General features: G+C 57.7%; 1 protein-coding gene across 4 annotated transcripts in view; it reads left to right on the forward strand.

Annotated features, from left to right (window-relative positions):
* Window positions 1-23,930, forward strand: part of ARID3A (AT-rich interaction domain 3A) — a 35,652-nt gene extending 11,722 nt beyond the window's left edge. For all 4 annotated transcript variants that reach the window (XM_065918438.1, XM_065918437.1, XM_065918436.1 and 1 more), the window contains exons 4-9: window positions 12,463-12,535; window positions 15,457-15,640; window positions 15,935-16,182; window positions 18,050-18,331; window positions 19,858-19,956; window positions 20,381-23,930. In XM_065918438.1, coding sequence (XP_065774510.1) covers window positions 12,463-12,535; window positions 15,457-15,640; window positions 15,935-16,182; window positions 18,050-18,331; window positions 19,858-19,956; window positions 20,381-20,574 — 1,080 coding nt within the window. In that variant the 3' untranslated portion in view covers window positions 20,575-23,930. The remainder of the gene's footprint in view (window positions 1-12,462; window positions 12,536-15,456; window positions 15,641-15,934; window positions 16,183-18,049; window positions 18,332-19,857; window positions 19,957-20,380) is intronic.
* Window positions 23,931-27,177: the final 3,247 nt, after the last annotated feature.

The raw sequence follows: 27,177 nt of genomic DNA on the forward strand, positions 1-27,177 counted from the left end.
TGGTGGGGCCCATTAACCGTTAGCCAGAAAGTCAAGCTGCCCCAGTCAGTGGCTCGGATCAGTGGCCCGGACACAGGTCAGCGTCCCGTGCTGCCTTGCTGACGCAGCCCCAGGAGCTGCGAGGTGTGACGAGGGCCTCTGGGCTGCAGGGGCTCCCATCGCTGGGTTCCATCCTTCTCCCCTCACGTGCTGTGTGATTGTGGGTGGAGGTGCACCCTCTCTGATGCAGAGGTGCAGTCGGAGGATGCCAGGCATGGCTCCCCTGCTCTGTGCCTTGGTTTCCCCGTCTGACACAGAGCCTCTTCAACCCACACATCCTTCTTACTCTGAGCCTGCACCCCCCACGGTGACTTGGGGGCGTCCTGGGCCCTGTGGAAGACCCCATCTGCTGATGCTGCCCACTGCTGGGTCCTGCTCCAGGCAGGGTCTGGGGCAGCTGGGGGTGCAGGCCAGGGTGGGCACGCGCGGGGGCGGGGCCGGACCGCCCTCCTCTGCTCGACTGGCTGCACTCGGCCAGAGGACAATTGGGGGTCACGGGGTTAAACGCTAGCCAATCTGCCTGTGGAGGCCCCAGCTCGAGACTCAGCCTTGCCCCTCGAGACTCAGCCTTGCCCCTCGATCAGGGCTGGCGGGCGTCTCGTGGGGCCAAGGGGTGGGGGTGGGGCAGGGAGGGCATAGAGTCAGCACCGCCTGCCCCCAGCAGGCTTGTGGCCTTGGGGACACCTGCCTTCCAGACGACAAACCAGGGACAGATAAAACCCCATGTTCCAGGGAGAAATCTATTGGGGGCTGAATGGTATCCTCAGAGTGACGGGACCTTGTTTGGAAATCGGGTCTCTGTAGACGCAGTTAAGATGAGGCCACAGCAGAGGGGGGCAACCGGGGTCTTTATAGAAAGGCAAGGAGGCAGAAAATAGCCATGTGAGGGTGGAGATGGAGATGGGTGATGTGGCCACAAGCCCAGGGCCCCCCAGAAACTGGAAGAGACAGGGAAGACCCTCCCCTGGAGCCTCTGGGAGCATGGCCCTGTTCACACCTTGATTCCCAACATCTGGGTTCCAGAATCGTGGAAAAATGAACCCCTGTCCCAAGCCCCCCGGCCTGTTGCCATTGCAGGAAATGAATACAAAGTCCAGTGAGGGGTTTGGGTCCCTGACTCTTGGAGCTCAGCAGTGCCAGGCAGATGCATAAGGGGCCGGTCTGCCATGGAGCCTCCTCCAGACCCTGACTGAGTGGTCCATGGTGTCGTGGACTGCTGTGAGCAGAAAGGCCAGGCTGCACACCCACATGTGGACGTGCATGCGTATGTGTGTGTGTGTGTGTGTGTGTGTGTGTAGCACTGGGGGTGTGCCTGAGAACAAAGCGCACAGAAGTGCTGCCCACGTGGCTGCGTGGCAGTGGGGGCACCGGGCCCAGTGGGCCTGGTGGGCGTGGTGGCTGAGGGCGGGTCGTCTGGGCCAGTATCTGTGAGCCAGCCGCCGGGCGAGGGTGTGTCTGTGTGTGTCTGTGTCTGGCTGGACGGGTGTGTCCATGTGTGCCTGGGAACCACAGTGGGGTGGCAGGACCTGCCTGGCGGGGGCGGGGGGTGTCCATTGGGAGGGTCCACATGTGGGGGTGATGGCACACGTCCAGACGGGTGGAAAGGTCCGTGTGCAGCCGTGGGGCGGACACAGGTGTCCACAGCCACAGAGAGGTCCAGGTGGGGGATGTGTGGTGTGTCTGTGTCACTTGAGGTGGGGTGGGGTGAACCCTGCTAGTGTCTGGGGGGGCGTCTGGCATCTCTGGTCCAGGCTGCAGTGGCCATGGCCCTGGTGCTGTGCCACTTTCTCTTTCTCCCCCAGGAGGGGCCTCTGAGGGTCCCCGTGGCCACCCTAGCCTTTGCCCTATTAGGCCATGCCCCCAACCTCACCCCCTTGCTTCCAATGTGGATCTTTCGGACTTGTGAGGTCCCTACCCGGGGAGGGGCTCCCCCAGCCCCAGGGCTGCCAACTCTGGACCGGGTGGACCACGTCCTCCTTCTGTTCTTGTTTTTTAAATTTTATTTATTTTGGCTGTGCTGGGTCTTTGTTGTTGCGTGCGGGCTTCGCATTGCGGCAACTTCTCTTGTTGCAGAGCACAGGCTCTGGGCGGAAGGGCTTAGTTGCCCCGCCAGCATAGGGGATCTTCCCCAACTATGGATTGAACCAGTGTCCTTTGCATTACAAGGCGGATTCTTAACCACTGGACCACACCGGGAAAGCTTCTCCTTCTGTTCTTTATCCCCCCCTTTTAGGACGAGCCCCATAAGTTCTTCCCCAGGACTCCAGCTGGCCCTGGGTCCTCACTGAAGGCTGGAATCAATGTGAACTGTCCCCCTCCTGCTAGGCCACCATGCCTGGCACTGGGGGAGCCGGGCCTGGGCCTGGAAACTGACCGTGTCTGTCAGTCTCCATGTTTCTAGTTTCTGTCTCCCTCTCATGGCTCTCTGTTTCCTTTCTTGTCTCTGATTTCCAACCCCCATGCCCCTCTGCCCATCCTGCCCCCATCACCCTGTAATTACTCATCTGCCCTTTCCCTGGGAGCACCTGGGGACAGTGTGCATGGCCCCAGCTGCCACCTCTCCTGGCCTGGTGGCTGCTGCCCCATCTGGCACTCTGCCCAGCCAGTGGCCTGCCCGGCCCCTCCCTGGGCCCTCTGGCAGGCCCATGTGCCCGCTGACAGGATGCTGGATTCTTAGACTGGAAGTGGGGCCCTAGGGCACCTCTGGGGTTATTGTGGGTGGGTTTTTTTTTTTTTTTTGGCCACTTGGTATGCTTTGCAGGATCTTACTTCCCCAACCAGGGATTGAACCGGCACCCTTGGCAGTGACAGTGCTGAGTCCTAACCACTGAAGTACTGGTGGTTATTCCTTTATTCCATGCCATGGCTATCTGGGGGAGCCCAGCCCAGCTGATGTAGGTGGCAGCTGATCTCAGCACCCTCCTTCTGGGCACCGTTTCTCCATGTGGAAAACTGGCAGATTCTGAGCTGGGGTTTTGTTGTCATCATTGTTTTTTTATTTTGTTTTATTATATTTGTTCATCATTGTTAGTTACCGGTCACCGAGGGTCCCGGTGGAGGAAGGCAGGGTGTGGTGGGCACCTGCTCTGCCCCCAGGTGCCCAGCATGGTCTCCTTACTGCAGAAGCAGTCCCTGGGGAGGTGGGAGGTTCCAGGAGAGGGGTCCCCCCCTGCCGTCAGGGGGCAGGTTTTGGTGGCACCCTGAGTCCGATGGCCACTGTGGGGCAGACTGTGTTCCGCCCTGGGCCCAGGTCTGATGGGGGTTCCTGCAGGTGTGTTCAGTGGGAACCCCAGAACCTGAGCCCCCCGGGGCCCCTTCCTCTTGACTCCTGGGCGGGAGGCAGGAAGCAGCCCCCTTCCTTCCGGTCCCATCTATGGGCGCCCCGGACGGTGGGGACCCGGTCAGCAGGGCTGGGGAGGGGTGGGACCTGCCCCTACGACTCTGCTGTGCTTCCGTTGAATGAACCTGGGTGGGGGGCAATGGGGACGTCACTCCCCGAGCAGATGGAGTTCTACAGGCCCCTGGACCACTAGGAGGGTCCCTTTCCACCTATTGGGGGCTGCCCACAGCTCTTCTGCAGGTACACGGGGCTACTTTCTTTCAGAAGTTACTCCTGCACAATGCGGGTTTTTAGTTTGTTTGTTGCTTTTTTACCTGGCTTCGCCGGGTCTTAATTGTGGCATGTGGAATCTAGTTCCTCGACCAGGGATCGAACCAGGACCCCCTGCTTTGGGAGCACAGAGTCCTAGCCACTAGACCACCAGGGAAGTGTCCCCCATGGTGGAAGTTTTAATTCCCAGGTGCCAGGCTTTGGGTGCAGGGCTCAGACCCCTCAGCTGCCCTGAGCCAGCAGCTAAGCAGTAACAACACTGTTGTCCTCGGGTTGTGGGGGTCCCAGGAACCCAGAACACAAGGACCATCATAACTGCAGGTGGAGGCGGCGGAGAAGGAGAAGATGCTGGATTTTTCACTTTCTGACCCCAAAGCCTTTGCCCGGTGCCTCACACATGCCAGGCGTTCTTGGGCAGGGTCCCACCCCAAACCCCAGTCCCACCAGATTTTGACATGGCCAGAGGTGCCAAGGGGCTCTGTCCCAGGTCCCAGTCCCACTCTGTGCCTTCTCTCAGCACCTCAGTCTCCCCATCTGAGAAATGGGCTCCCATATGGACAGTGGTCTGCTCCAGCCAAGCCCGTGGGCGGGGGGCTCCCAGGTGGATGGAGGCCGCCACCCAGATTTGCATGTTGGGGCCGCTATCTTCCTAGAAGTTTCTCTCCCCTGCTCCCCATTCTGGGCACGTCCTCGATGCCAGGCCTGGCTGGCATCCCCAGCTGTGACACGTGGCCATACTGTTCTCTCTGCACAGCCTGTTCCCACAGTCCCCTTGTCCTCCCCCACCTGGATGCCCCAGGTGCACCCCTGCCCATTTCCCAGGTGGGGAGATTGAGGCTCCAGGGGCCCCCACTCGCATGAAAGGCTGACTGGAGACCAGGGCACGTCCCCGGAACCTCGCAATCCGGAAATCCAGAAAGAAGTGCCTTTCATCGCTGACTTTGTGGTCAGGCTTTGTGACTTGTTTCTGGAAGTTTTATTAATATCTGTGTCGTGGGTGGGGGTGCTGTGTCTCTGCTGAGAGGGGACACACACCAGTTGGGGGGGTGGTGGCCAAGCGGGCAGATGTTTCTGCCCTGCCCAGAATCACTTCCCCAATTTCCTGCCGGCCGAGTGGGGCCCCTGCAGCCCTGGAGTGCTGACGGGAAATGAAAGGGCCGTGTGGCCCTGAGCCTGGGTTGGGGCGGGGCTGGCCCCAGGGGTCAGGTGCATGGGGAGGCCAACTTGTGGGAAGGGCCTGTCACCTTGTGGACACTATTAAGCCCCTGCTGTATACAGCAGCAAGCAAGACTGCCCTTCCCCCACCCTGCAGGGAGCTGCCTGGCTCCAGGGGTCCTGGCCACCCTTGGGTGGGATTCCTGCTGCCCCCCTTTCAGGCCAGGTCTCTCTTGGGTGCACTGTGTCCCCAGCATCCAGTATGGACCTTCACATAGAGAAGGATGGGACTTACCTGGCAGTCCAGTGGTTAGGACTCAGCGCTTCACTGAATTGGGCCCAGTTTCAGTCCCTGGTGGGGGAACTAAGATCCTACAGGCCCTGCACCCCAAATGCACAGTGTGGGCCCCCCCCACAAGAAAACCAACACAGAAGGTGCTCAGTCATGGCTGTAAAATGGCCTGACCTGGCCCCAACCTGGAGAGCTGACACTGCTCTCCCTGGCTTCCTCCTCCTCTGCCCTCCTCCTCCTGAGCCCCTGCCACCCCCAGAAGGGCTGTGGGTACCACACCAACTTCTGCTTACTGCCCACCTGCCACGATGGGTAAACTGAGGCAGACAGGGAGGGTTCCAGACTCCAGGTCCTTCCGCCCCACCCCACCTCCTCCCACAGCCTGGCCATGGTCCTGGCTTCATCCATCTGACCCTGCCCCTCAGGGTCTCTGAGGAGAGGGGGCGAGAAGGGGAAGAAGCGCACCCCCTAGGCAGGTGCTGCGGAACAGGATGGTTATAGCACCCAGTGGCTCAGCAGCTGGTGGGGGCAGCACTATGGCCAGACCCAAACTGGTCCCCAGTGCGCATGCAGCCCCGCCCCCGCCTCCTTTTCCTGGGTGCAGAGTGGACATGAGGGGAGGGGCCATGGGGACCAGTGCACCCCGCCCCCAGCCCTCCTCCCAGCCTGTGCGTGGGCGGTTCTGTGAATGGGTCCGCGGTTGAGTGGTCCCCAGGGACCCAGCCAGGGCCTGGGCCCACCTGGCAACGGCTGCCCATGCTGAGTCATCCCCGGCCCAAGCCTCCCAGGACCCAATAGATAATGTGAGGAGGGGCTTTATCTGCCCGGGGCGGGTTCCCGGGGGGTGGGGACAAAGGGGCTGAGCTGTGATGGAGGACACACCAGATGGTTAGGAATCTAAGTTCTTCTTTAGCACCTGCTGTATACCAAGCTCACCCACTGTTACCTGTTTTGCCCTGGGGGCTGTCATCTGGGTGAGAATGAAGAAAGGAAAGAAACCATCCCCCAAATAAGTGCAGAGTCACGTGACCTGTGACAGATGCTGGGGGTGGGGGGGACAGGGAGCATTACTCAGGGTGTTGCCCTGGCTTGGGGGTCAGAGCAGGAGCCAAAGAGGGTTTTAAGGATGGAGGAGGGGGATCCAGATGGGGGCACCAGCAATGCAGAGGCCCCAGACAGGACTAAGATAGGGACAGTGAGGGGCCAGCACTGGGGAGGTGCCAGGTGCCGGCATCTAGGGGATCAGCCCCACCCACCCAGCCTAGCAGGTAGGAGGTCTGGCTTCTGACAGAGGCAGGGAGCCAAGGGCAGCCTTGGAGCAGGGGAGACACAGCCTGATCTTGATGTAGAGATTGAAAGCTCCCGGGACCCTCCACTCTGGGAAGCTGCAGGGAAGTGTCATCTTGGTTGCTCTGAGGGGGGACGTTGAAGGATTAAAAGCCAGCTGTGGGGCCTTCTATGCTGTTTCACTGCAGTTTCTCTTGGTTTACTGGCAGTATGATGAGTCAGTTTTTGTCCATACCCCAAAGGATATAGAAATAGGTGAGATTTATAATAATGGCCAAAAAAGGGAAACAAGCCAAATGCCCATCAGTGGTGAATGGATGAACGAATGTGTCCCTCCACACACCTGGAATATTTACTCAGCCACGAAAAGGAGAGAAGCCCTGACACTCACTATCACGTGGACAGACCCTGAGAACCCAATGCTCAGTGAGAAGCAGACACAGAAGGACACACAGGGTGTGATTGCACTGATGGGAAATGTCTGGAACTGGCAGATCCACAGACATAAGGAGTGGGCTCCTGGTTGTCAGGGGCTGCGGGGGAGGGGGTTCTGATGAGGACAGGGTTTTTTTTGGGGGGGGGAATGGGAGGTTCTGGAACGAACAGAGGTGGTGGTTGCCGAACACTGTCTGCACAGAAGGCCCCTGAATCATTCACTGTAAAACAGCTAATTCTATAGTACGTGACTTTCACCTCCATAAATATTTTCTTTAACAATCCAGGATAAAGTAGGCGAGATTAAGGCGGCGCCCAGCCCTGCCTGTCGCCCGGCTCCTCCTCCATCCCTCATCCCTTCCCTAACCCCCTCCTTGTCCTGTGCTCCCCATGGGGGTGGGGGGTCAGTGAGGGTAGGGTGGAGGTTCTGTTCCTGCCCCCACCCCCACCCCATTGCAGCCATGGGGGAAGCATCCTTCTCTGGTTCCCAGGAGCTGTGGTTGGACACAAGTGTGAAAACAGGCCTTTTTACCCCTGCCCCCAGCTGTGGGCTCTCCAAGCAGCATCAGTGTCTGCCGGGGACAGAGTTGTCCTGCTCAGGACCTGGGGGCTCTCCGCGATCCCGAATCCTTCCAGTTTCTCCTGATTTGAGTCCCTGTCTCTGCTGTCCAAGGACACAGCCTCACTCCTAGAGTCCCCCTGCCGCCCGGTGGCCTCGTCCCTCCGAGACAGGGCCCCTCGGACTTTGGAGCCGCCTGGGTGGCAGGAGGGGGCCGAGCAGACACTGTTGAGGGGGCAAAGGTCCTCTCAGGGGCCCCGGGCGGGCGGTCTCTTTATAGCTAGGGCCTCCTCAGCCTTGGGCCGGACGCAGCCCTCGCCCTCAGCCCCGTGGGGACTGGGGACGTGGTGTCTGGGAGGGGTCTCCTGATTGTGGGCGGTCCTGGGGGCCCCTCCGCCCTGCACCAGGCCCCCCTGTGGGTTGATAGAGGCCTGTCCTCCTCTTCCAGGCTGGCAGGTGGTGTCCTGGCTCCTGAGGTGTCTGCTGTCCCCACAGGGCAGCTTCCAGTGAGGGAGGGTCCCACCTGAGGGTCCCACCCCAACCCCAACTCCCACCCCCAGCTCCAACTAGGGCTTTCTGGAGGCCTGGTCAGCAGCTGGGTGGTGGTGGTGGTGGTGGTGGAAATGCTCACCATTCGCCACAAACAAGAATTTCCTGTTTGCCCCTCGAGCACTTGGGGGAGGGGGAGGTTATCTCGCTTTTTCCTCCGCAGCCCCTCCCCCACCCACTACCTGAGCCTGGAGCCCCGAGCCTGCCTGGCTTTATCTGCTTCCTCCTGGACACTGGCCCCTCCACCCTCCATGGGGCAGGCAGGGGGTGGGGTGGGGAGGTGGGGTGGGAGGGATCCCTCCAACGATCCCCGCTCCATACCCCCTCCAGCCTTCTCCCACACCTGTGTTGGACCCAGAGCAAGGCAGGTGTCGGGCCCTCACGCTCACCGTTCCCCCTCCCCAGGGTGGTCAAGTGTCCACTGAGAAAGCCATATGGGGCGCCAGGCTGGCTTGTATCTTTGCCTGAAAGGAAACTGAGGCTGAGGCCGGGGTCAGAGGATGAGGAGGGGCCAGGAAACTGCTTTCCAGGGGAGGGAGCACAGGTGGAAAGGCCCTGAGGTGAACTCTGTGCCTTTTGCTCCAAAACCATGTTGTGGTCCAAAGGGGCTAAGCAGAGGGAGGTAAGGGCCAGCAGTGACCACAGGGGAAGTATAGTCCTCGTTGGGGTGATGGGGAGACGGGAGACTGCAGGGCAGGAGAGGTCGGGACTGGGCTCTACCTGGTCTGTGCCTCAGTTTCCCTTCTGTGAAGTGGGTGGTGCTGAGTAGGGGGAAGATGGACCACGGGCAGCCAAGCCTTGGTAACTAGCCGACAGATGTGTTCCACCAATGGGTGGGGGCCCCACCACAGCCGAGAAAGGTGGGCCACGTGGCCATGTCCCAGTGACTCTGCCTGGCAGGTATAAAATGGGAAGGGAGGTGTGCACTTGGGAGCATTTTTGGGGACCCCCCAGCCCAAGCCCACACATCCACACCCACATCCTCAGGCTCCTGTGCCCCCTTCACAGATGGGGCTGGGGGAGGGCAGAATCTGAACCAGTGGGGCAGACCTAGGAACCCCCAAGATGCTTATCTGCCCAATCCTGGGCTGCAGGTGCCCCAGAGCAAGGGTCATGCCCAAACATGTCTGGGATTTGGGAAAGGATGGGGGGAATCCTGTCCCCAAGTTGTGGTGAGAAATCAAAGTCCATTTTAATGAGCACTTTTGAAGCAGCTGCTGTGTGCCTAATCCTAGACTCCTAGATGGGAAAACCGCCGACACTCTCCCAGGAGGACAGTGTGAGTCCACGCGGCTCAGTTGTGCAGGGGACAGGGCCAGGCGGGGTGGGGTACACAGAGAGTCGCCCATAGTTGGCGGACCTGGTCCCAGTGAGAACGCAGCTGCAGTCAGCCCTCCGGGATGACCTCAGCACAGAGACCTGGGTGACAGGGAAGCCTGGGGGGCAGAGAACTCAGCCAGGGCCAGGCCAACATTCCAGGCCAGAGGAGCTGCCAGGTCAAAGGCCAGAGGTGGGACCGCAGCCCCTGGCGGGCTTGAGAAGCTGCAGGAAGGCCGGTGAGAGGTCAGTGGGGAGGGCCCTGGCAGGTCCTCCAGGACCACGTGGCCGCAGGGAGGTGGGGTGCCCTCAGCTGGAGGAGGCCCCATGATCACAGCACCTGTGGCCCCAGCGCTCAGCTTTGGGGAGGGAAGAGCCAGGCAGTTTATCTCCCGCTTCAGCCCCAGGGGGGTTTCCTGAGGTTTTGCCCAACCTCTAGCCTGGGTTTGCAGCTCTAGGCATGACAGCACCTCCTGGGCCCTCCGGAAAGGGGCAGGGTTTCAGCCAGAGGACCCAGGTGGGCCGGAGGCCTGGGCGTGGCCAGGGAGGTGTCCTGGCCCAGCTATGTGGCTTGAAAGCCTTGTGAGACCAGGTAATTGGGCCCAGCAGCTCATGGTGGCAGGGGAGGGGGCGGACACCGTCCACAGCTCCCCCTTGGCTGGGGCTTGGTTGGCTGCCTTGGCCAGCTGACCAGGGCAGGACACACCCCACAGGGGTGCGGAACTTGGGGCCAGAGCCCCATAAAGCTAGGCGGCCTTTACTGCCCGTCTTTGTTGTCGGCTGCCCACAGCAACAGCCATTAAAGCTACCCCCTCTGCTGGCTGCCTGGGGACCTGCCCACCCCCTTTATGGCCTCACATAATGCCCCGGCCCCGTGAGGGTCTGGCCATGCCACCACTGCCGCCCACTGTCTGGCCTGGGGGTTAGTGAGTGGACCCCCTCTAAGCTGGGCCGCCTGTGCAAGCAGCTGGTCTCTGTCCTGAAACTCCGTTTGCCCACCTGGAATACGGGTGTCCTGATGGTGCCATGAGTGCTGGGTGAAGCTGTTGTACTTAACAACCACTGTCCCTGAAAGATGGGGAAACTGAGGCAGGAGGGGTGCTCTGATCTCTTGTGGGGGCTAGACCTGGAAAGGAAGGGGTTCATGCAGGGTGGGCCCCCCTCCACTGGGGTTTGAATCTTACAGGAGGAAGTGTTGCCCCTTGTCAAGACAGGCTTGAGGTTGGGTGAACCCCATGTGCGCTTCCTGGAGCAGGTATGACAACTGACTGAACGGGACGACTGACCACACACCAGATGGCTTAGATCTACAGAGATCTTCTTGGTTCTGGAGAACTAGTGGCCAGGGTCAGGCCATGGCAGGGCCCTGCTCCCTCCAGAGGCTCCAGAGGCGAGTCCTCCCACCTCTTCCAGCTCCTGGGTCTCTGGGCGTCCCTTGGCCTGTGTCCGCATCAGCCCAGTCTCTGCCTCATCTCCCCATGTGTCTGCCTGTCTTACTCTCATAAGGACCCTAGTCGTCCTACTGTGAAAACCCATCATGACTAATGACGTTGGCAGAGATGCCGTTTCTGCACAAGGTCCAGTCCTGAGGTTCTGAGTGGATGGAAATTTGAGGATGAACCCCCACAAGTCACTCTGGTCTTCTCTGCCAAGCCTGGCCCATGTCGCAGCTGAGCAATCAGGGTTCACTTAACGAGCATCTATTAAGCAACTGCTGTGTGCTCAGCCCTGTTTTAGACACCAGAAACAAAAACAGGCAAACTCCCTGGGCAGACAGACAGGAGACCAGACCAGGGTGTGAATCACAGGCTCTGCGGAAAGGGTGAGGGGCCCACACAGTGCTGGGGGCTGTGTGGGCTGGAGTGGGGGTTGGGGCGGGGACAGCAGAGGGGCCCGGATGGGTGCACGCCTCTGGCCACCATAAATCAGTGCAGGAATGCAGCTGGCTAGCCTGGCTGGGCAGGGTGGAGACAAAGGCCGGGCCTAGACCACCCAGGGCTGGACTCCTAGCTCTCCCAGCCTGTTCCCTTCAGTCCCCACATTGTCTCCATTGCACAGACTAGGAAACTGAGGCCCAGAGAGGGGCCAGATGGCTAACGGTAGCCTCCCCAAGGACCCTGCCTTCCCAGGCCCAGGGATGTCCCATGCCACGGGAGCTGGGCCTTACCCTGTTCTTAGGCCTTGATGACGGATTATCCCAGCTGGAGCTAATTGGTGGTTTCAAGGCCCCCCACCACAGTCCTGCTCACCCTGTGTCCAGGCAGCCACGGGGGCACATTCCCTAGAGCTTAATTTGAAGCCTGCTATTTGCACTGCCCCTCCTCGGCAACCCCCGCCTTCCCCCGTCCCCCACCGCCAAGCTTTGCTCTCTAATTACCTCTACTGGCTTCCCTGCCCACCAGCACCTGGGAGCTGACAGTTGAGACTAGGACACCCTGCCCTGCAAATACTGCAGACCTCCATAACTGGTGGACCCAGGCAATGGATGTGCAGGACAGAGCTCCTGAGAGTCCTGACTCTGTCCCAGGCCTGCCTCTGTGCCCTGCAGGAGCATACACACTGGCTTGGTGGACAGTGCCAGACATCCACCACCCTCATGGTGGCAATAGTCTGGGTGAGACAAATTGTGTCCCCCAAAATTATATGTTCAAGACTCAGCTTGAGCACATACCTGTGATCAGAGCATGATGCAGGAGTCGGGTATCTGCAGGTGTGAGCCGTTAAGGATGGGGATGAGATGGCCCTCAGCCAGTGAGTGGGTGCCCCATGGGAAGAGGGGACTTTGGACAAATCCCCAGGAAGAAGTCACGCAAGACAGAGGCAGAGACCAGGTTGGTGCAGCTGCAGGCCTGGGACACTTGGGTCCCTGCAAGCTGGGAGAGATGGAAGAATCCCCCTTAGAGCCATACCTTGACTCCAGATGGCTGGTGTTCAGAACCAGGCAGGAATAAGTAAATATCCGTGGTTTAAACTGAGCGTGTGGTCAACTGCTACGCCGCCCCAGGACAATGTCTCAGTGTCTTTGTCTGATGGCAGTGGCAGGCTCTTGCTGCCTACTCAGCGGGACCTTGGCAGATGTTTGGATGCTGGGGGACAGGGCCAGGGCTGAGCCCCTCTGCTGGCTCTCCTACTGGCAGTCCCCTCAACTAACTTTCCAAGTGATGTGAACATTCTGCCAGCTCCGGCACCCGCTAACCCATCCCCTCCCTGCCTTCACAGCTCTACGAACTGGACGCAGACCCCAAGAGGAAGGAGTTCCTGGATGACTTGTTCAGTTTCATGCAGAAACGAGGTGAGGTCTGCCTGCCAGGAGGATGGGCCCTGCTGGCCACAGCCTGGGGCAGATGTGTCAGAAAGTGAGCTCCCCATGGCTGGAGGCATCCAAGAGATGCCTGAGCAGGAGACATAGCCCTGCCATGGTGGCAAGCATCTGAGAGAAGAGGCACCATCCTGCCATGGGTATCTGACAGAGGAGGCCCAGCCCTGCAGGTCTGGTGGGGGAGGCACAGCTGTGAGAGTATAAGAGGTGTGTCCTTGGGTGGGGGAGAGGGTCTCGGGACTCCAACCCAGAAGTGACAGTGCAGGCTTCCTCCCTTGCTGCTCCCAGGATCCCCCACAGCAGGCCGGCCTCTGTGTGGGGAACAGGGTTGGATTCCCAGGAGGGCAGGCGCTGGGTGGTGGGCAGAAGCTCCTGGCAGACTGGAGACTGGCCTTCCTGCTGCTGCAATTGGTGGGTGGTTTGGGTCCCTGCTCCCACCTGGGGCCTCAGTCTCTCAGTCTGTGAGATGGGCCACCTGCACCCCCTGCCGTGTGGTGGTCAGTGCCCCCACGTGCTGAGTGCCAGGGCCACAGTTCTTATGCAAAGACAGCCGAGCCACCTCTGCCCCCCACCCCCACCCCCAGGGTCTGGCAGATGCCAGACACAGCCTTGCAAACAGGTGATGACCAGGGACAGAGGCCAGGCCTAGGGGGCATTCAGGGAGAGCCAGGCCCAGAGGACCCCCAGTACCCACCCCCCCCGCCCCCAGCTCAGAGCTCCAGCCAGATACAGATCGTAGGAGTACCCACTGCAGTGTGGGCTCAGTTCCCTGATACCCCCATACCCCCACTGTTCAGGGAAGGAAACTGAGGCCTGGAGAGGCAGGAAGGGGTGGGGCTGGTATGGGCTGCAGGGGCCTGGCAGCTTCTTTGTCCAGGGCCCCTGCCTGCCTCTCCCTGCTAGCAGCTTCTGTAAACACAGGCCCAGGCCGGAAGGGAAGGAGATGAAAGGGGAGGGGGCTGCAGCCTCCGCGTTAACCCCTCCTGTACCGGGGTAGAGAAGTCCAGCCCAGCCCAGTTATCTTCCAGGCCAGCCAGGCCTGCTGCCCCCTATGCAGTCAGAGAGCTCCTACCCCACCCTTTATCAGCCCGGTCCACACCTACCAGAGCCCCCCACTGACCCCCAACATGGGGCTCCAAGCCCTTAGGCCCAAAGCCCACCCACTCTGCCTAAGACTGGGTTTCTGGTGTACTGGAGGCATGGAGGGAGTATGCTGAGCTGCTCTGGAGTGGGGTGTCAGTGAGGCCCGGTTCTCTGAGGCCCCATCTCCTGGCCACCTAGGCTTTCAGGGTCTATGTCCAGCTCTGCCTCCCTCACCAAGCCAGGTGCTCCTGAGGACAGGAAGCAACAAACTCTTATGCATCCCTCAGAACCCAGCTCCAAGGCCCTGCTTTCCCACCTTCCTATTGAACCCTCCTGTCTATAATTGGGATGGAGGGCTTTGGGGCTGAGAATCTGGATATCATGTCCTGCATCCCACAAGCCCCTTCCCGTCACTCCAGGGGGAAAGTAATTCCCGCTTCCCCTGCCCCCATCACAAAGTCAAAAAGTCTCTAACTGGATGGTTCTCCAGAATCCCCAGGGCTAGAAGTGGGGGAGGGGCCCTGCCTGCACCCCACCCTCCTGCTGTTTCCTTGATGACCTCTCCACCCTTCCTTATCACCCCCCTGCCCGCCTCCATCAATGCCTCTCTGTGCTCACCCAGCTCCACGTCTTCTATAAACATCCGCCTGCTGCCGAGCTAGGGCCCAGGGTCCCGGGAGAAGCCCAACTCAGAGCCTAACTCAGCATCCCGCGTGGGCCAGGCGGGCGCTGGGGGTGCCACTGACACCTAGTGTTGCTTGTCTCTCTCCTTGGGCTGGAAAATGAAGTGGGGGGATCTGAGGCCCATCTTACTCCACCTCCGCCAGGCTGTGTTTGTTCCTTGGGAATTTGGCGACTTAGGAAGCAGCCAAGGTTGGCAGGAGGTGGTTCTGAGATGTCCCGCTGGGGCTGGTGAGTGGGGAGTGGAAACCAGGGTCCCAGGTCCAGAGCACCATGGTTGGGGTGGAGGGAGCAGGAGCCAGATTCCATCTCTGCAGGGAGGGCAGGTCTGCCCTCAGGGCTGCGATTGGATGGGGGCCCAGCTGCCTTCACTGTTGTTTACTGACACCTGCTGTATGCCAGGCTGGGCATGGGGTGGGGGTACTTCATGTGAGCAGGACAGTGTGGGGGCCACAGAGAGTTAACCTGTAATTTCACTGCCCGGGGGAGAAGTATAATTGGGGACTTCTCCACCGTCAGCCAGAAAGGTGCCAGGCAGACTGACCTGAGACCTAGGGGCTCCCTTGGCTGGGAGGCACGTGTTCAGGGGCTCGGACCATCAGGGTGGGCAGAAGTGGGGAGAAGGCCTGTCTGCAGGGAGGGGCCCCTCTCCCCTGGCTGGCCCATCTTTCTGCTATCTAAACTGCAAAGTGGATTAACCAGCCCCGCTTCCCCACTGCAGAGCCCCAGGGGACCTTGAGGGAGCCGGCCTCAGGGAACACAGCGGAGTTGTTTTGGCAGCTGTCGGTTGTAGAAAGAATAACAGAGGCTGTATTTCTCATGCTGGGCCACCAGGTTGGCCCTGCAGCACCTCCTCATCCCCAGATGAGCAGCATGAACCCAGATCACTGATGGAAATACTGAGACACAGCCGCCTTGGAGCTCTTGCAAGCTGGGGTCTGATCCAGTGACCCTGCCCCCAGCAGATGCTGGGTGCCACACTGGCTGGGGCAGGGATGCTTCTTTACCCCCTATAATGCCAGGGGCAGCCCTCCAGAGGGCCAGCTGCCTTGGGTCAGCTGTGCCAAGGGTACCCACTCTCACTGATGCATTGGGCGCCACCTCAAGTGACAGCACCCGCCTCTCCACAGGGACACCTGTGAACCGCATCCCCATCATGGCGAAGCAGGTACTCGACCTGTTCATGTTGTACGTGCTGGTGACAGAGAAGGGCGGCTTGGTGGAGGTCATCAACAAGAAGCTGTGGCGGGAGATCACCAAGGGACTGAACCTGCCCACATCCATCACCAGCGCTGCCTTCACACTGCGCACCCAGTAAGTGCCCGCTCACGCCAGGCAGAAAGGACCCTAGGTAGAAAGGACCACAGAGCAGGGGGTCACGGAAAGTCCCGGCCTTTAGGCCCTGCCAGTTGAGTGCTCAAGGATTAGCAGGTGGTGGTCATGGGGATGGGACGTGCTGCAGGACAGGCATCACGACAGAGGGAACAGCATAGGTGAGGACAGGGGCTCAGAGGACCAGTGGGCATCCAGGCAGGGAGGTGGGGCTTGGCTTCATGCAGACCCCTAAGGTGTCCTGAGTGCCATCCTGCCTCTTGTCCCTGCCCACAGGTATATGAAGTACCTGTACCCCTACGAGTGTGAGAAGCGTGGCCTCAGCAACCCCAACGAGCTCCAGGCAGCCATCGACAGCAATCGGAGGGAGGGCCGGCGCCAGAGCTTTGGGGGCTCCCTCTTTGCCTACTCGCCGGGCGGGGCCCACAGCATGCTGTCCTCGCCTAAACTGCCTGTGTCCTCCCTGGGCCTGGCCGCCAGCACCAACGGCAGCTCCATCACCCCAGCCCCCAAGATCAAGAAAGGTGAGGGCTGCGCAGGGCTTGGGGCCTGATCATGACTCTGCTTTAGCCTGGCAGTGTGACCTAGGGATGGGGATGTCTCTCTCCCTTTCTGGGTGACCAGGAAGATAGGCCCCAAAGTGGGTGTGGAAGAGGGCTACCTACCCACCAGTGGTATGCCTGTGGCAGACATTACTAGTCAACTGCTGTTCCTTCAACCTTGGCCCATGGCAGGCAGACATCTCTAATCAATTTGTTCCCCCTAAACCTGTGCCCTTGGCATATATCACAACTCAACAGTTGTTACCTCCAATTCTGTGCCAAGTCGGAGAAGGCAAACCATGCCCAATTTTCCTATCCTTTGCCCCTGGCAGACATTGCTAATTAATCACTCTTTTACTGTAGCATTTGTCCAGGCTGCTGCCCGTGGTTATCTCTAGTCCCTTGATGTGACAGACATTGCTAGTTGATCACTGTATCCTCTTCCCTTTGAACTTTAGAATTCTTCTGAACACACGGTCCCAGTGTGGGTCATCAAACTGACTGTAACCACCCTTGGAGCTATTGCTCAGTGCTCACTGGCCCTTTCTGAGCCTATCTCTTGTTATGGGTAAAGTGCAGGAGATTATACCTTTGTGGAGTTGTTGGGGACCTTGGGTGTGTAAAATGCGCAGCGTGCAACACCCTAGACCCCATCCATGGCAGATATCACCAGTTGATCATCGAGCCTCTGAATCCTTCGTAACACAGAATCACCAACAGCTCATGTGGTGGCCTGGCCTCAAGCAGGCTGGTGCACTGTCCAAGGTCCCGTTTCTCATCTGCCACACGAACTGTGACTCCCTACGTCACAGGCTTGGCCCAGGGATCCAGGATGATCCTCCCAGCACCCTGAGAATTCAGGGCTGGTCAGATCTAAGGTGAAAGAGATCTCACCAGTGTCAGCTCCCTCCAACCTCTATGGGCCTCTGTTTACCCCGCCCCAGCCTCGGAGAGTCACAGCCGTACCTGTGAACGTCATTAGGCATCTGTTCTCTGCGAGCCCCGTGCTGGAGCTCAGGAGGACAGTGGGGGACAAAAGAGAGCTCCGAACCTGATGGAGCTCATGAGAGAGCTGGGGAAAGGTGGTTGTAGTGGGTCCGAGGGGCTATTTGGAACCGAGAGTAGCAGAGATGGCTGCAGAGACTCCAGGGCAGAGGGGCTGGCAACTGCAGAAGTTGGAATGGGGTCCATCGTGGAGAGGCAGTCTCCGGCCACTAGAGAGAGACTCAAGAGGAACAATTGGGCGAAGAGAGAGTGGGTCATAGTGGGACCAGTGAGTGGGAATGATGGGGTTGTTTGTTTCAACCGCTGGAGAGGGGAATGGTCCAGAGCTGGTTCTGGGCTTGGGCTGTGTGCGTTTGATTTCAGCTCAACTTCTCTTCAGCCTAGTGGCCTCAGGAAAGTTATCCATCCTCTCGGAGCCTTGGTTTTCTCAGCAGTAAAGTGGAGAAGAGGGTGTCTAGGTAGAAATGGGGTTGATGGGATGGTTCACATTAAGTGCTTTAGACAAGATGTGGTGAGCTCTGGTTGTAATTAATATTGTATGTGTATGTAACATGTGCTACTGTGGTCTCTGTATGATACTACTTAATGATGCCAAGCAGTACTGTATACTGTAACTATCATTAGTATTGTTACCATTATGGTGGTATCTGATGTCAGCCTGAGAGTAGAAAGGCTCTTAGCACTTGTGTTTGTTCCAAAATCTGTCCACTTCATCCCTTGAGAGGAAGTGAGCACCCCATCAGGGGAGGTATTCAAGGAGGCACCTTCCTGCCTTGTGTGGGAGGCAGGGACTAAGCTACCTCCATTCCCTTCTGGCCACCAACTCCTCTTCTCTCCTGTCCAGAGGAGGATGCAGCCATCCCCATCACAGTCCCTGGCCGCCTGCCAGTCTCCCTGGCAGGTCACACCGTGGTGGCGGCCCAGGCAGTAGCAGCCCAGGCGGCTGTGGCAGCACAGGCGGCAGCCCTGGAGCAGCTTCGGGAGAAACTGGAGTCTGGGGAGCCTCCCGAGAAGAAGATGGCCCTGGTGGCAGAGGAGCAGCAGCGGCTGATGCAGCGGGCACTTCAGCAGAACTTCCTGGCCATGACAGCACAGCTGCCTATGAGCATCCGGATCAACAGCCAAGGTACCACCCCGGCGCTCAGACCCTCTGTGCTTCTTGCACAAGAGAAGGGCCTCATAGCCAACATATGTAAAGAGTGCCTACAGATCAAAAAGAAAAAAAGGTAAACAGACTAGTACAAGGAATGGGCAGCTGGGACTCATCATGCATACTCAGTCGTATCCAACTGTGCAACTTCATGGACTATAGCCTGCCAGGCTCCTCTGTCCATAGGATTCTCCATGCAAGAATACTAGAGTAGTTTGCCATTTCCTCCTCCTGGGGATCTTCTCAACCCAGGGATTGAACCCATGTCTCCTGTGGCTCCTTCATTGGCAGATGGGTTCTTTGCCACTGAGTCACTTGGGGAACACAACTTATAAACTAGTAGGAAAAACTGTTTAACTCCATCTCTTTGGGGCTCTGCAAGTTAACTAGGGGATTCCATTTTTCATCCATCAGAGTTTAATAATATCAAATGTTGGTCAGGATGTGGTGGAAATGGGCCCCCTTGGTCCTACTGGTGGATGTGTAAACAGGTGACAACTTGGCAGTCTTTTTTTGGCTGTGCCTCGGAGTATGTGGGATCTTAGTTCCCTAATGAGGGATCAAACCTGTGCCTGCTGCATTGGAAGCATGGAGTGTTAACCACTGGACTACCAGGAAAGCCCCGGGGGGAAATCTCTTTTAAAGGTAGAAGATGTACTTGCCCCAGAACTGGATGATTCTGCTTGATATCTAGAGCAGAGTTGATGCAAGGGCTCAAGGAAACTCACGTGTCCAAGGATCTTCACTGTAGATGTTTGCACAATGTCCCTAGTGTGTCCATCAGTAGGGGAATGAATGAACCAAGGCTGGAGTACTCTGGCCATGAAAAAGAATGACATGATTTGGGTTTCCCCGGTGACTCAGACAATAAAGAATCTGCAATGCAGGAGATCCAAGTTCGATCCCTGGATCGGTAAGATCTCCTGGAGAAGGGAATGGCAACCTACTCCAGTATTCTTGCCTGGAGAATCCCCATGGACACAGGAACCTGGCGGGTTACAGTCCATAGGGTCGCAAAGAGTCAGGCATGACTGAGTGACTGAGCACAAACACATTGCTTAAGACTTGTAGTCCTGCTGTACACCTGAAAAACTTAGCACTGTAAATCAACTAAACTCCAATAAAAATTATTAGTAAAAGACTTCCCTGGCAGTTCAATGGCTAAGACTTTCCACTTCCACTGCAGGGGGGACGAGACTTCCATCCCTGGTTGAGGAGCTAAGATCCCACCTACTTTGCAGTGAAGCCAAGAAATTTAAGAAAAAAAATTTTTTTTTTAATTATTAGGGGAAAACAAGAGTTATAATCATGCAAAAAAAAATTTGAGACAAATACATTCTTACTCAATAAGTATTTGTTGAATGCCTACTGTGTGTGCTGCTGAGAGATCAGGTCTGAAGCTCTGTGAAGCTTCACATCTGGTGAGGATGACCCACATGATACAACTCATTGCAAGGGGGCTGGTTTATGGTGACAAAGGGTGTTTTTTCTTCTTCCCACAGCCTCCGAGAGCCGCCAGGACTCGGCTGCAAACCTGACCAGCACCAACGGCAGCAACAGTATTAGCATGTCAGTAGAGATTAATGGAATCATGTACACAGGTAGGCTGGCCTGATGCGCACGCCCACCTTGACCATGTCTTTCCAGAGTCCTGGTTGCCCCTCGGGTGTGGCTGGCTTGAGCCCAGAGCTCTTCCCTCATGAGACTAGAGTGTGAGCGATAGTTTGTGTCTTATACTTAGGTAGGTGCTCAGCAAGTACTAAGTAAGTGCTCAGCATGGTCATATCACCAGTTGTGTACTTCAAAAATAATGTGGTCAGAGCCATGACTCCTGTAGGCCACCAGGTGGCGATGTTGACATAGAACAGCTCTGTTTCTGTAAAGACCCCATGAGGGGAGGCTTGAGGAGGTGGTAGTGTCCTGGGGGAGAGGGACTTTGCTGGGAATCGCTCAGGAATCGCTCGCTCCTGTCATGTGATCTTTTACATTCTCCACGACTTGTCTCTCCTCCTGTCCCTGCACCAGGAGTGCTGTTCGCCCAGCCACCGGCCCCCACGCCACCCTCCGCTCCCAGCAAAGGTGGAGGCGGCAGCAGCAGCCGGGGAGGAAACAGCGGGACCAACAGCAGCAGCAGCAGCAGCAGCAGTGCAGGCAGCCAGGCAGGTCCAGCAGGGATGTCTGCACCCCCCACATCTACCTCAAACAACTCATTGCCTTAACCGCAACACTCCCCACCCTGGGAACCTGCCAGATTGGGCAGGGGGTCCAGGTGGGCCAAGCAGGGGCTGGGATGGCGGAAGATACGGGTGGGGAGGGGAGGTATCCACAGAGGAGCGACAGCTTAACGCCAAAAAGAAAAGAAAAATATATATACATATATATATATATATATATATATATAAAGAAAATTTAATAAAACAGGGGAAAACCAAGGAACACTTGAATTACTCAGGTTTCGGACATTCAGAGATGAATTGTGAGAATATCAAAGGAAATTAGAAATGAGGGAGGCAAATGTTTACTAGGGCTCTCCTGCAGCCCTGGTGGACCCATGCGAACTGGTGTCTGGTTTCAACAGGCCAATCCTGTTTACCTCATACATCCCTGCACTGTGTTTTTTCATTTTTATCTGTTTTTTTTTCTTTGCTTTTTTTTGTCCATTTGTCACACACTCACCACACCTAGCTCCTTGTGTTGAATGAAACCCCTGAGCCAAGATCAGTTGAATTTTGTTGTTATTGTTGCTTTCAGGAATTTGTTGTTGTTTTTTTAAAAAGAAATAGTGAAATTCAAACTCTATAGGGTTTTTAAGAGGTTTTAGGGGTTTTGTTTTGTAAATATTCTATTTTATTCTTGGGGGAGGAATCAAACCTAGGAAAAGGATATATATATATCTATATATTTGTGTTCATTCAGGGAAACTGGACTTGAAAAAGAAAAAAAAAAAAAGGCCAAAAAAACAAGTAATACCCTTTATTTTTCCCATGACTGATTTGGGTTCGGTTGTGCATTTCCTGTGGTGCAGTTGGCCCAGGACACTGGATGCCTGGGCTGGAGTCAGCAGAGCCGATGAACTCAGGAGCTGTGGGCTGGGCTGGGGGGTGCATGGCGGGGTCCTGGGGGAAGAGGGGCAGGGATGCTGAATGCTAGATGTCACCGGACTTGTGTTTCAGGCTGGGCTCCTCAGTCAGGAGCCCCGAAGTCTTAACTCAAAAGGAGAAATTGCTGGGGTGGGGGGTGCTCCCCTGCCAGCCCCAGGCTCCTGTCTCAGGGATGAACACAGCCTGGGGGTGCCATCCGGGGACACCGTGTCCGGGGATGCCGTGTCTGGGGGTGCCATGTCTGGGGACGCCGTGTCCGGGGATGCCATCCGGGGACACCGTGTCCGGGGATGCCATGTCTGGGGGTGCCGTGTCTGGGGATGCCGTGTCTGGGGATGGGGGTAAGCTGGCCTTAGCTCAGGGCGGGGTTTCTGGGGCCATGGCACCCTGAACCCCCTCACCCCACCCCACTCCCGTTCTCATCTCTTTAACTTTGTCCCTCTATACTTGCTGGGAGCCCTGCAGTGACTCAAGGAACTACACACAGGCCGAGGGGGGGCCCGCCCTGGGCCCGCCCTCCTACCCCCCCACCAACCCTGTTCCCCAGGTCAGAAGGCAGGCGTTGGTGGGATGCAGCTGGGTTCGGGGGCGCTGGTAAGATGTGGCACGCAGCCTGCACATCCGTCCGCCCTAAGCCCAGGGCACTTTTGGGCCCAGTTTCCTTCCGTCCTCAGGACCAGGTAGTGTTGGGTGGGGCTGTGCCTCCCTCCCGCACGGCAGTGCTTTTTCACGTCCCTCTGAGGGTGGGGGTGGGCTGGGAAGAACGCAGCTGTTCCCAGGTGAGCCTGGAAAAACTAATTGGACCCCGGAGCCCGACCTAACCTAACGAGCCCAGAGGGGCGGTGGGGCTCCGCCAGCAGCCTGCTCTCTCCCAACCCAGGCGTCATCTTGTTGCCTTGGAGACCTTGGGGGTGGTCCTGAGCCCCCAGTCTCCCCGGGTTTGCCTTCCTGTGGGGTGAGGTGTGTCTCTGGGAGGGAACCCATTTCTTTGGTGTATCTCAGGGTCGCTGACGCCCCCCACCCTCCCAGGAGAGGGTGGCACAGGGCTTGGGCCTTTCTTCCTGCTTCTGGAAAGTCTCCCCTCCTGTTGTCTCCCACTGCAGCGGCACAATCATTGTGGGAGGGGGATCCTTTTGTTCCCAGACACAATCTGCCCCCCTTGTTTGCCATCCCCCCTCTCCCTCTGCTCTCCCCTCACCTGACCCCGGGAGTGTGGGCGGCTGCCCTCTGCCCCCCACCCGCTTCCTGCCGGCATCGTAGAGGGGGTTGTCTGCTGCGAGTTTCTTTCTACCTCAGGTCTGACTCTTGATGCCAAAACCCCCACCTGGGTGCCCACCTCCCTAGCCCCCAGCTCGGGGTCCCACGCACGCATGCTGTTGCATCGACGTATATAGCGGGGCCCCGGCATCGGGGGACAAAGCGTCATGCGGGCAATGGGCCAACCCCCCCCACCCCTTGCATCTGACTCAGGGTGTGCCTGTGGTGCTGGGCAACGCTGATGATTGTAGGGGAGGGGGCGTGGGCCCAGGAGGGGGGGACCCACCGGCCATGGAAATAGCAGGGGGTCTCGGGGCCAGGAGGGACTTCGCCCTCCAAGGGGCCCTGCCTCTGCCTAGGTCGCTCCAATCAGTACCCCCACACTCCCAGCCCCACCGCTGCCTATCGGTGTGGGTTTCTGGGGTGCACTTAGCACCCCTTATGCAAACCTGGGGGGGCCGGGGTTGAGTGCTGTTCATTCCTGAACAGGTGGGGCTTAGCAGCATGCCTTGGATGGGGGCCCCCAAACTCAGGGTGGAGAGGGGCTCGAGGAGTACCCCTGCTCTGCTGATGCTTGTGGACGGGCTGCTTCTAGAACCTTCCTTGTGACCTCCAAACTGGCCGCAGGTCTGTAGCTGTCCAGCTGGGGGCGGGTGGGGTGGGGGGTGGGCACGGGGTGGCGGGTTGGTTTGTAATAGTTGTGCGTTTGTACAGTCACTTTTCTCACTGTTAGCATTTTTGCCCACCACCATTTTTTTTTCCCTTAATTTTGCTTCTGCATTTTTTTCTTGGCAAACACGACTTCAGCCTTTCATGCCTGACTTGTGAAATTTCAGTTTCTCTGGGGTTTGTCAGAAGGCGTGGGGAGCACGCCTGAACTCAGGTTAAAGGGAAAAAAAAACTTCCAATAAAAAGACGTAAAACTACTCTCTACCTCTGGCCGGGCTCAGCCTGTCGTACCTTGGCTGTGGCAGGGCAGCCCGTGACGATTTATTTCAGTTTTTGCAGGATATTCAGGTATTAAAAGGAAGGGGGGAAAAAAGACAAAAAAAAAAAAAGTGTGATTTTGAAATTTAAAGGAACACTGAAAGTTTACATTTTATAACATTATTATGCAGATTGTATTTAAACTTCAGAAATATTTAAGACAATTGTAACCCTGTAAAGCTGATGAAATATTAAAACAAGACAAAACACTTCTGACTTTTAACAGAAAACTGCTCCTCTGGTGGTTTTTTTGGGCGTCGCCCCACCCCTACTCTGCTCCTGGTGGCAGGAGGCTGAGGGCCTGATGGTGAGGTCCCCCAGCAGGGCCTATGCCCCCCATGGCCACTAAGCCACGTCCCCCATGTCCTCCAGTGGGTGCAATGGTGGGGGGAGGAGGGGACAGTGGATGGCCCACCCCCAAGCCAGCAATGCCTGGCCCTTGTGGGTGAAATGTAGGGACCCCCACACATCCACCAGAAGGAGCCCAAGCAGTCTTGGCAGTCATATGGGTCCACCCTGCACCCACCCCCCAGACTTCCAGCTGTGGTTCGGTGCACACTTCTACACTTGACCTGAGGACTCAAAGTAAGCAGACCAAGAGTCAGACTCAGCCCTGGGACCCTTGGGCTCAACACACCTGGAAGGGAAGCCCGTGTGCATTTTCTGAGCATCCTTTCTTCATCCACCTCTCGCCCCCACCCCATGAGCAAAGGACCTAATGGCCTCAAGGTCAGCGTGGCCGAATGGTGGGTAGGACTGGCCTCTTGCGACCTGGTTCCCCGGCGTCGGCTGGCCTAGGCCAGTCCCTCCTGCCTGGGTCAGCCCCCAAGTCTGCTTTGAGTGAGGAAAAACAATTCACTCCTGGTGCACGCGCCTCCCCATAGCCCATTCACGTGGTCCCAGCCTCTGCGAACCAGGGGGACCTGCAGAACTCAAGGACAGGGGTTAACCCACCTGTCTCTCAGAGCCCCCCTGCCCTCCCCCACCACGGAGGTAAAGGAAAAGTGATTTTTTTTTTTTAAAGGCCCTCTGGGCAAACTGGATCGGCCAGTCCAGCATCTTCATTCCTCTGAAGGGGCCCAGAGAGGGGCCCAGAGGCCGTGAGGTTACACAGCCCCGAGGCTGGGGAGGGAAGCAAGGAGGGTGTCGGGCCCCACCCCCTCCTCCCCAGCCTCTCAGATCCCCGCGGAGCCTCCCACTCCGTGCCTGTGAGTAGGCCGGGGAGCCTCCCTGGAGGTGAAACTCAAAACCACGTCTGATCAGCAGAGTCGCGGGAGCCAGCCCGAAGAAGAGGGCTTTCGCTTGAGTCATCAGCCTTCCGCAACGCCATTAGTGCACTTAGCAGGCTAGGCGCTGGATTTGAGCCTGGGTTCCCGGTCCCCGCCCCCAACCCACAAGACCCCCTCCCCCGGGCTCCGGCTTCAGATGGGCAGGGCGGGAGACGGAGCAGTGTGTACCCTGAGCCTGCAAAGAGAAGGCACTTAATACCCGAGTAGGGAATAAAGAACGGGGTTGGGGAGCTTAGACCCAGAGCTCTTCTGTAGACCTCTGTGCCTCGGTTTCCCGTTCTGCCCCGCCCCTACGCTTATGTCTTCAGGCCTAGGAGTGTTAGTGGATCTGGAACGGGGCGCCAGGCTGGCACCAAGGAGGTCTGGCGACTGGGTGGTCCGAGAGGCCCCCAAAGTGTGGCTTTTGTCCAGGCCTTCTGACACAACTGGTCTGTCCTCATTCCGGAACCAGGCTGGGGGTGGGGTGACCTCTGACCTCACACTTCAGCCGGGCTGAACTGGGTCCCCGGGGAGGGGAGGAGGGGAAAGGGAAGGAGGGGAGGGAGGGGGCCCAGGACTGCACCGCAGCTGCCTGCCCTCCAGCGGAGCCCTGGCCTACCCATGCCTGGGCTTCCACGTCTTCGACTTGTTTGTTTGTAAAGGGTCCCCCTGCGACCCGCACCTGCAGGGCCCACCTTTTCTCCTGGAACCCCGGTGCTTGGCAACTTAGCCAGGGGAGACCTCCCCAGAGGAGCATGCAAGCCCAGCGTTCAAATCAGCATTCCTGACTGGCCCCTGGGGAAACTAAGGCCCAGAGCTGGGCAGTGACTTGCCCCACTGCTCAGAAGGAGGACCGGGTTCAAGCCCTGAGTTGGTGGTTGGAAAAAGGCCACCTTGGTCCACCCCTGGGAGCTTCAGGGTGTCACCATTCTCAACTGGGATTCCACAGAATGTCCAAAATTCAAAGAAAGATGTGGTTTGGGGAAAACAGTATCCAGAAAATGTAAATAAGCATTCAAGGTGTTTCATTTTTCTTATTCACATTAAGAACAAAAAAAGTTTGAGGAACTGGGTTTCTAGCTCCAATTCATCTTCAGACTAGGTAGTACTTGCCTCAGTTTCCCCTTTTGGAAACTTCTGGAGATTTGGACACCCACCTCTCTCCAATTTACAAAAGTCCTTCAGTTTCACATTCCACACACACCCCCCAGGATAAAATAAAAGCCAGGTCCCCATATCCAGCTCCCTCCTCCACGGTCAGCCTCAAGGCCTTTGTTCGCGCGTCTGTCCCTCTTTCTCTTCAGGACACCTGTTCAGGGAAGCCCTTCCGCCCGATCAGGCTGGTCCCCCTGACATCCCGTTATGCGCCCCCCGCCGACCCCCGGTTGCTGCTGCTTGTTGCTGTTGGTCCCCTGCGCTTGGAGCTACTCCCTCCGGCATCTCCGTCAATGGCTCGAGCCTGCCACCTGGCGGCCGAGCCTGGGCCTGCGGAGTCCCCGGCTCCGGCGCCGCGCCTACTCCAGGAAGGCTCCCTTCTCCCCATCCTCTCCTCCTAGATCGCGCGGCAGGGTTGGGGGACGTACCCAGAACCCAGTCCCCATATTGCTTCTGGATACACCTACCAGGACAGGCATGAGACCGCGACTTTTGAGCGAATTCTCCGTTTTCAAAGGTTGACAACTAATTTCTTATTTAAAATGTATTGTTTGAGGACACAGCCTGCAGCCGGCAGCTCTGACACGAGGTTAAGTGCTCCCCAGACCTCACGATTTGTTCGACCCGCACCAAGTTGCTGAAATTAAAATGTGGGTTTTGTGGCCTCCGAAGAAGCGAGGTCCAGGGGGAGGCGGACCGTGGGTCCACAAACACACATCTAGCTGGCTATGTTTTGAACGCCAGCTACATGTTTTGTTGGGGTTTCTCTGGCTGGCTCAGCCGGCAAAGAATCGGTCCGCAATGCAGGAAACATGGGTTCGATCCCTGGGTCTGGAAGATCCCCTGGAGGAGGGAATGGCAACCCACTCCAGTATTCTTGCCGGGGAAATTCCATGGACAGAAGAACCTGGTGGTCTACAGCCCACGGGGTCGCAAAGAGTCGGACACGACTATCACTACCAGTTATGTTAGGAGCGTAGCCTGTTTTACGTGCAATGGCTCGATCCTGTGAGGTCGGTACTCAGTATTTGTACAATTAGAAGAAGAACAATAA

Source organism: Muntiacus reevesi, chromosome 1 (genome assembly GCF_963930625.1).
Source record: "Muntiacus reevesi chromosome 1, mMunRee1.1, whole genome shotgun sequence".
Classification (NCBI taxonomy): domain Eukaryota; kingdom Metazoa; phylum Chordata; class Mammalia; order Artiodactyla; family Cervidae; genus Muntiacus; species Muntiacus reevesi.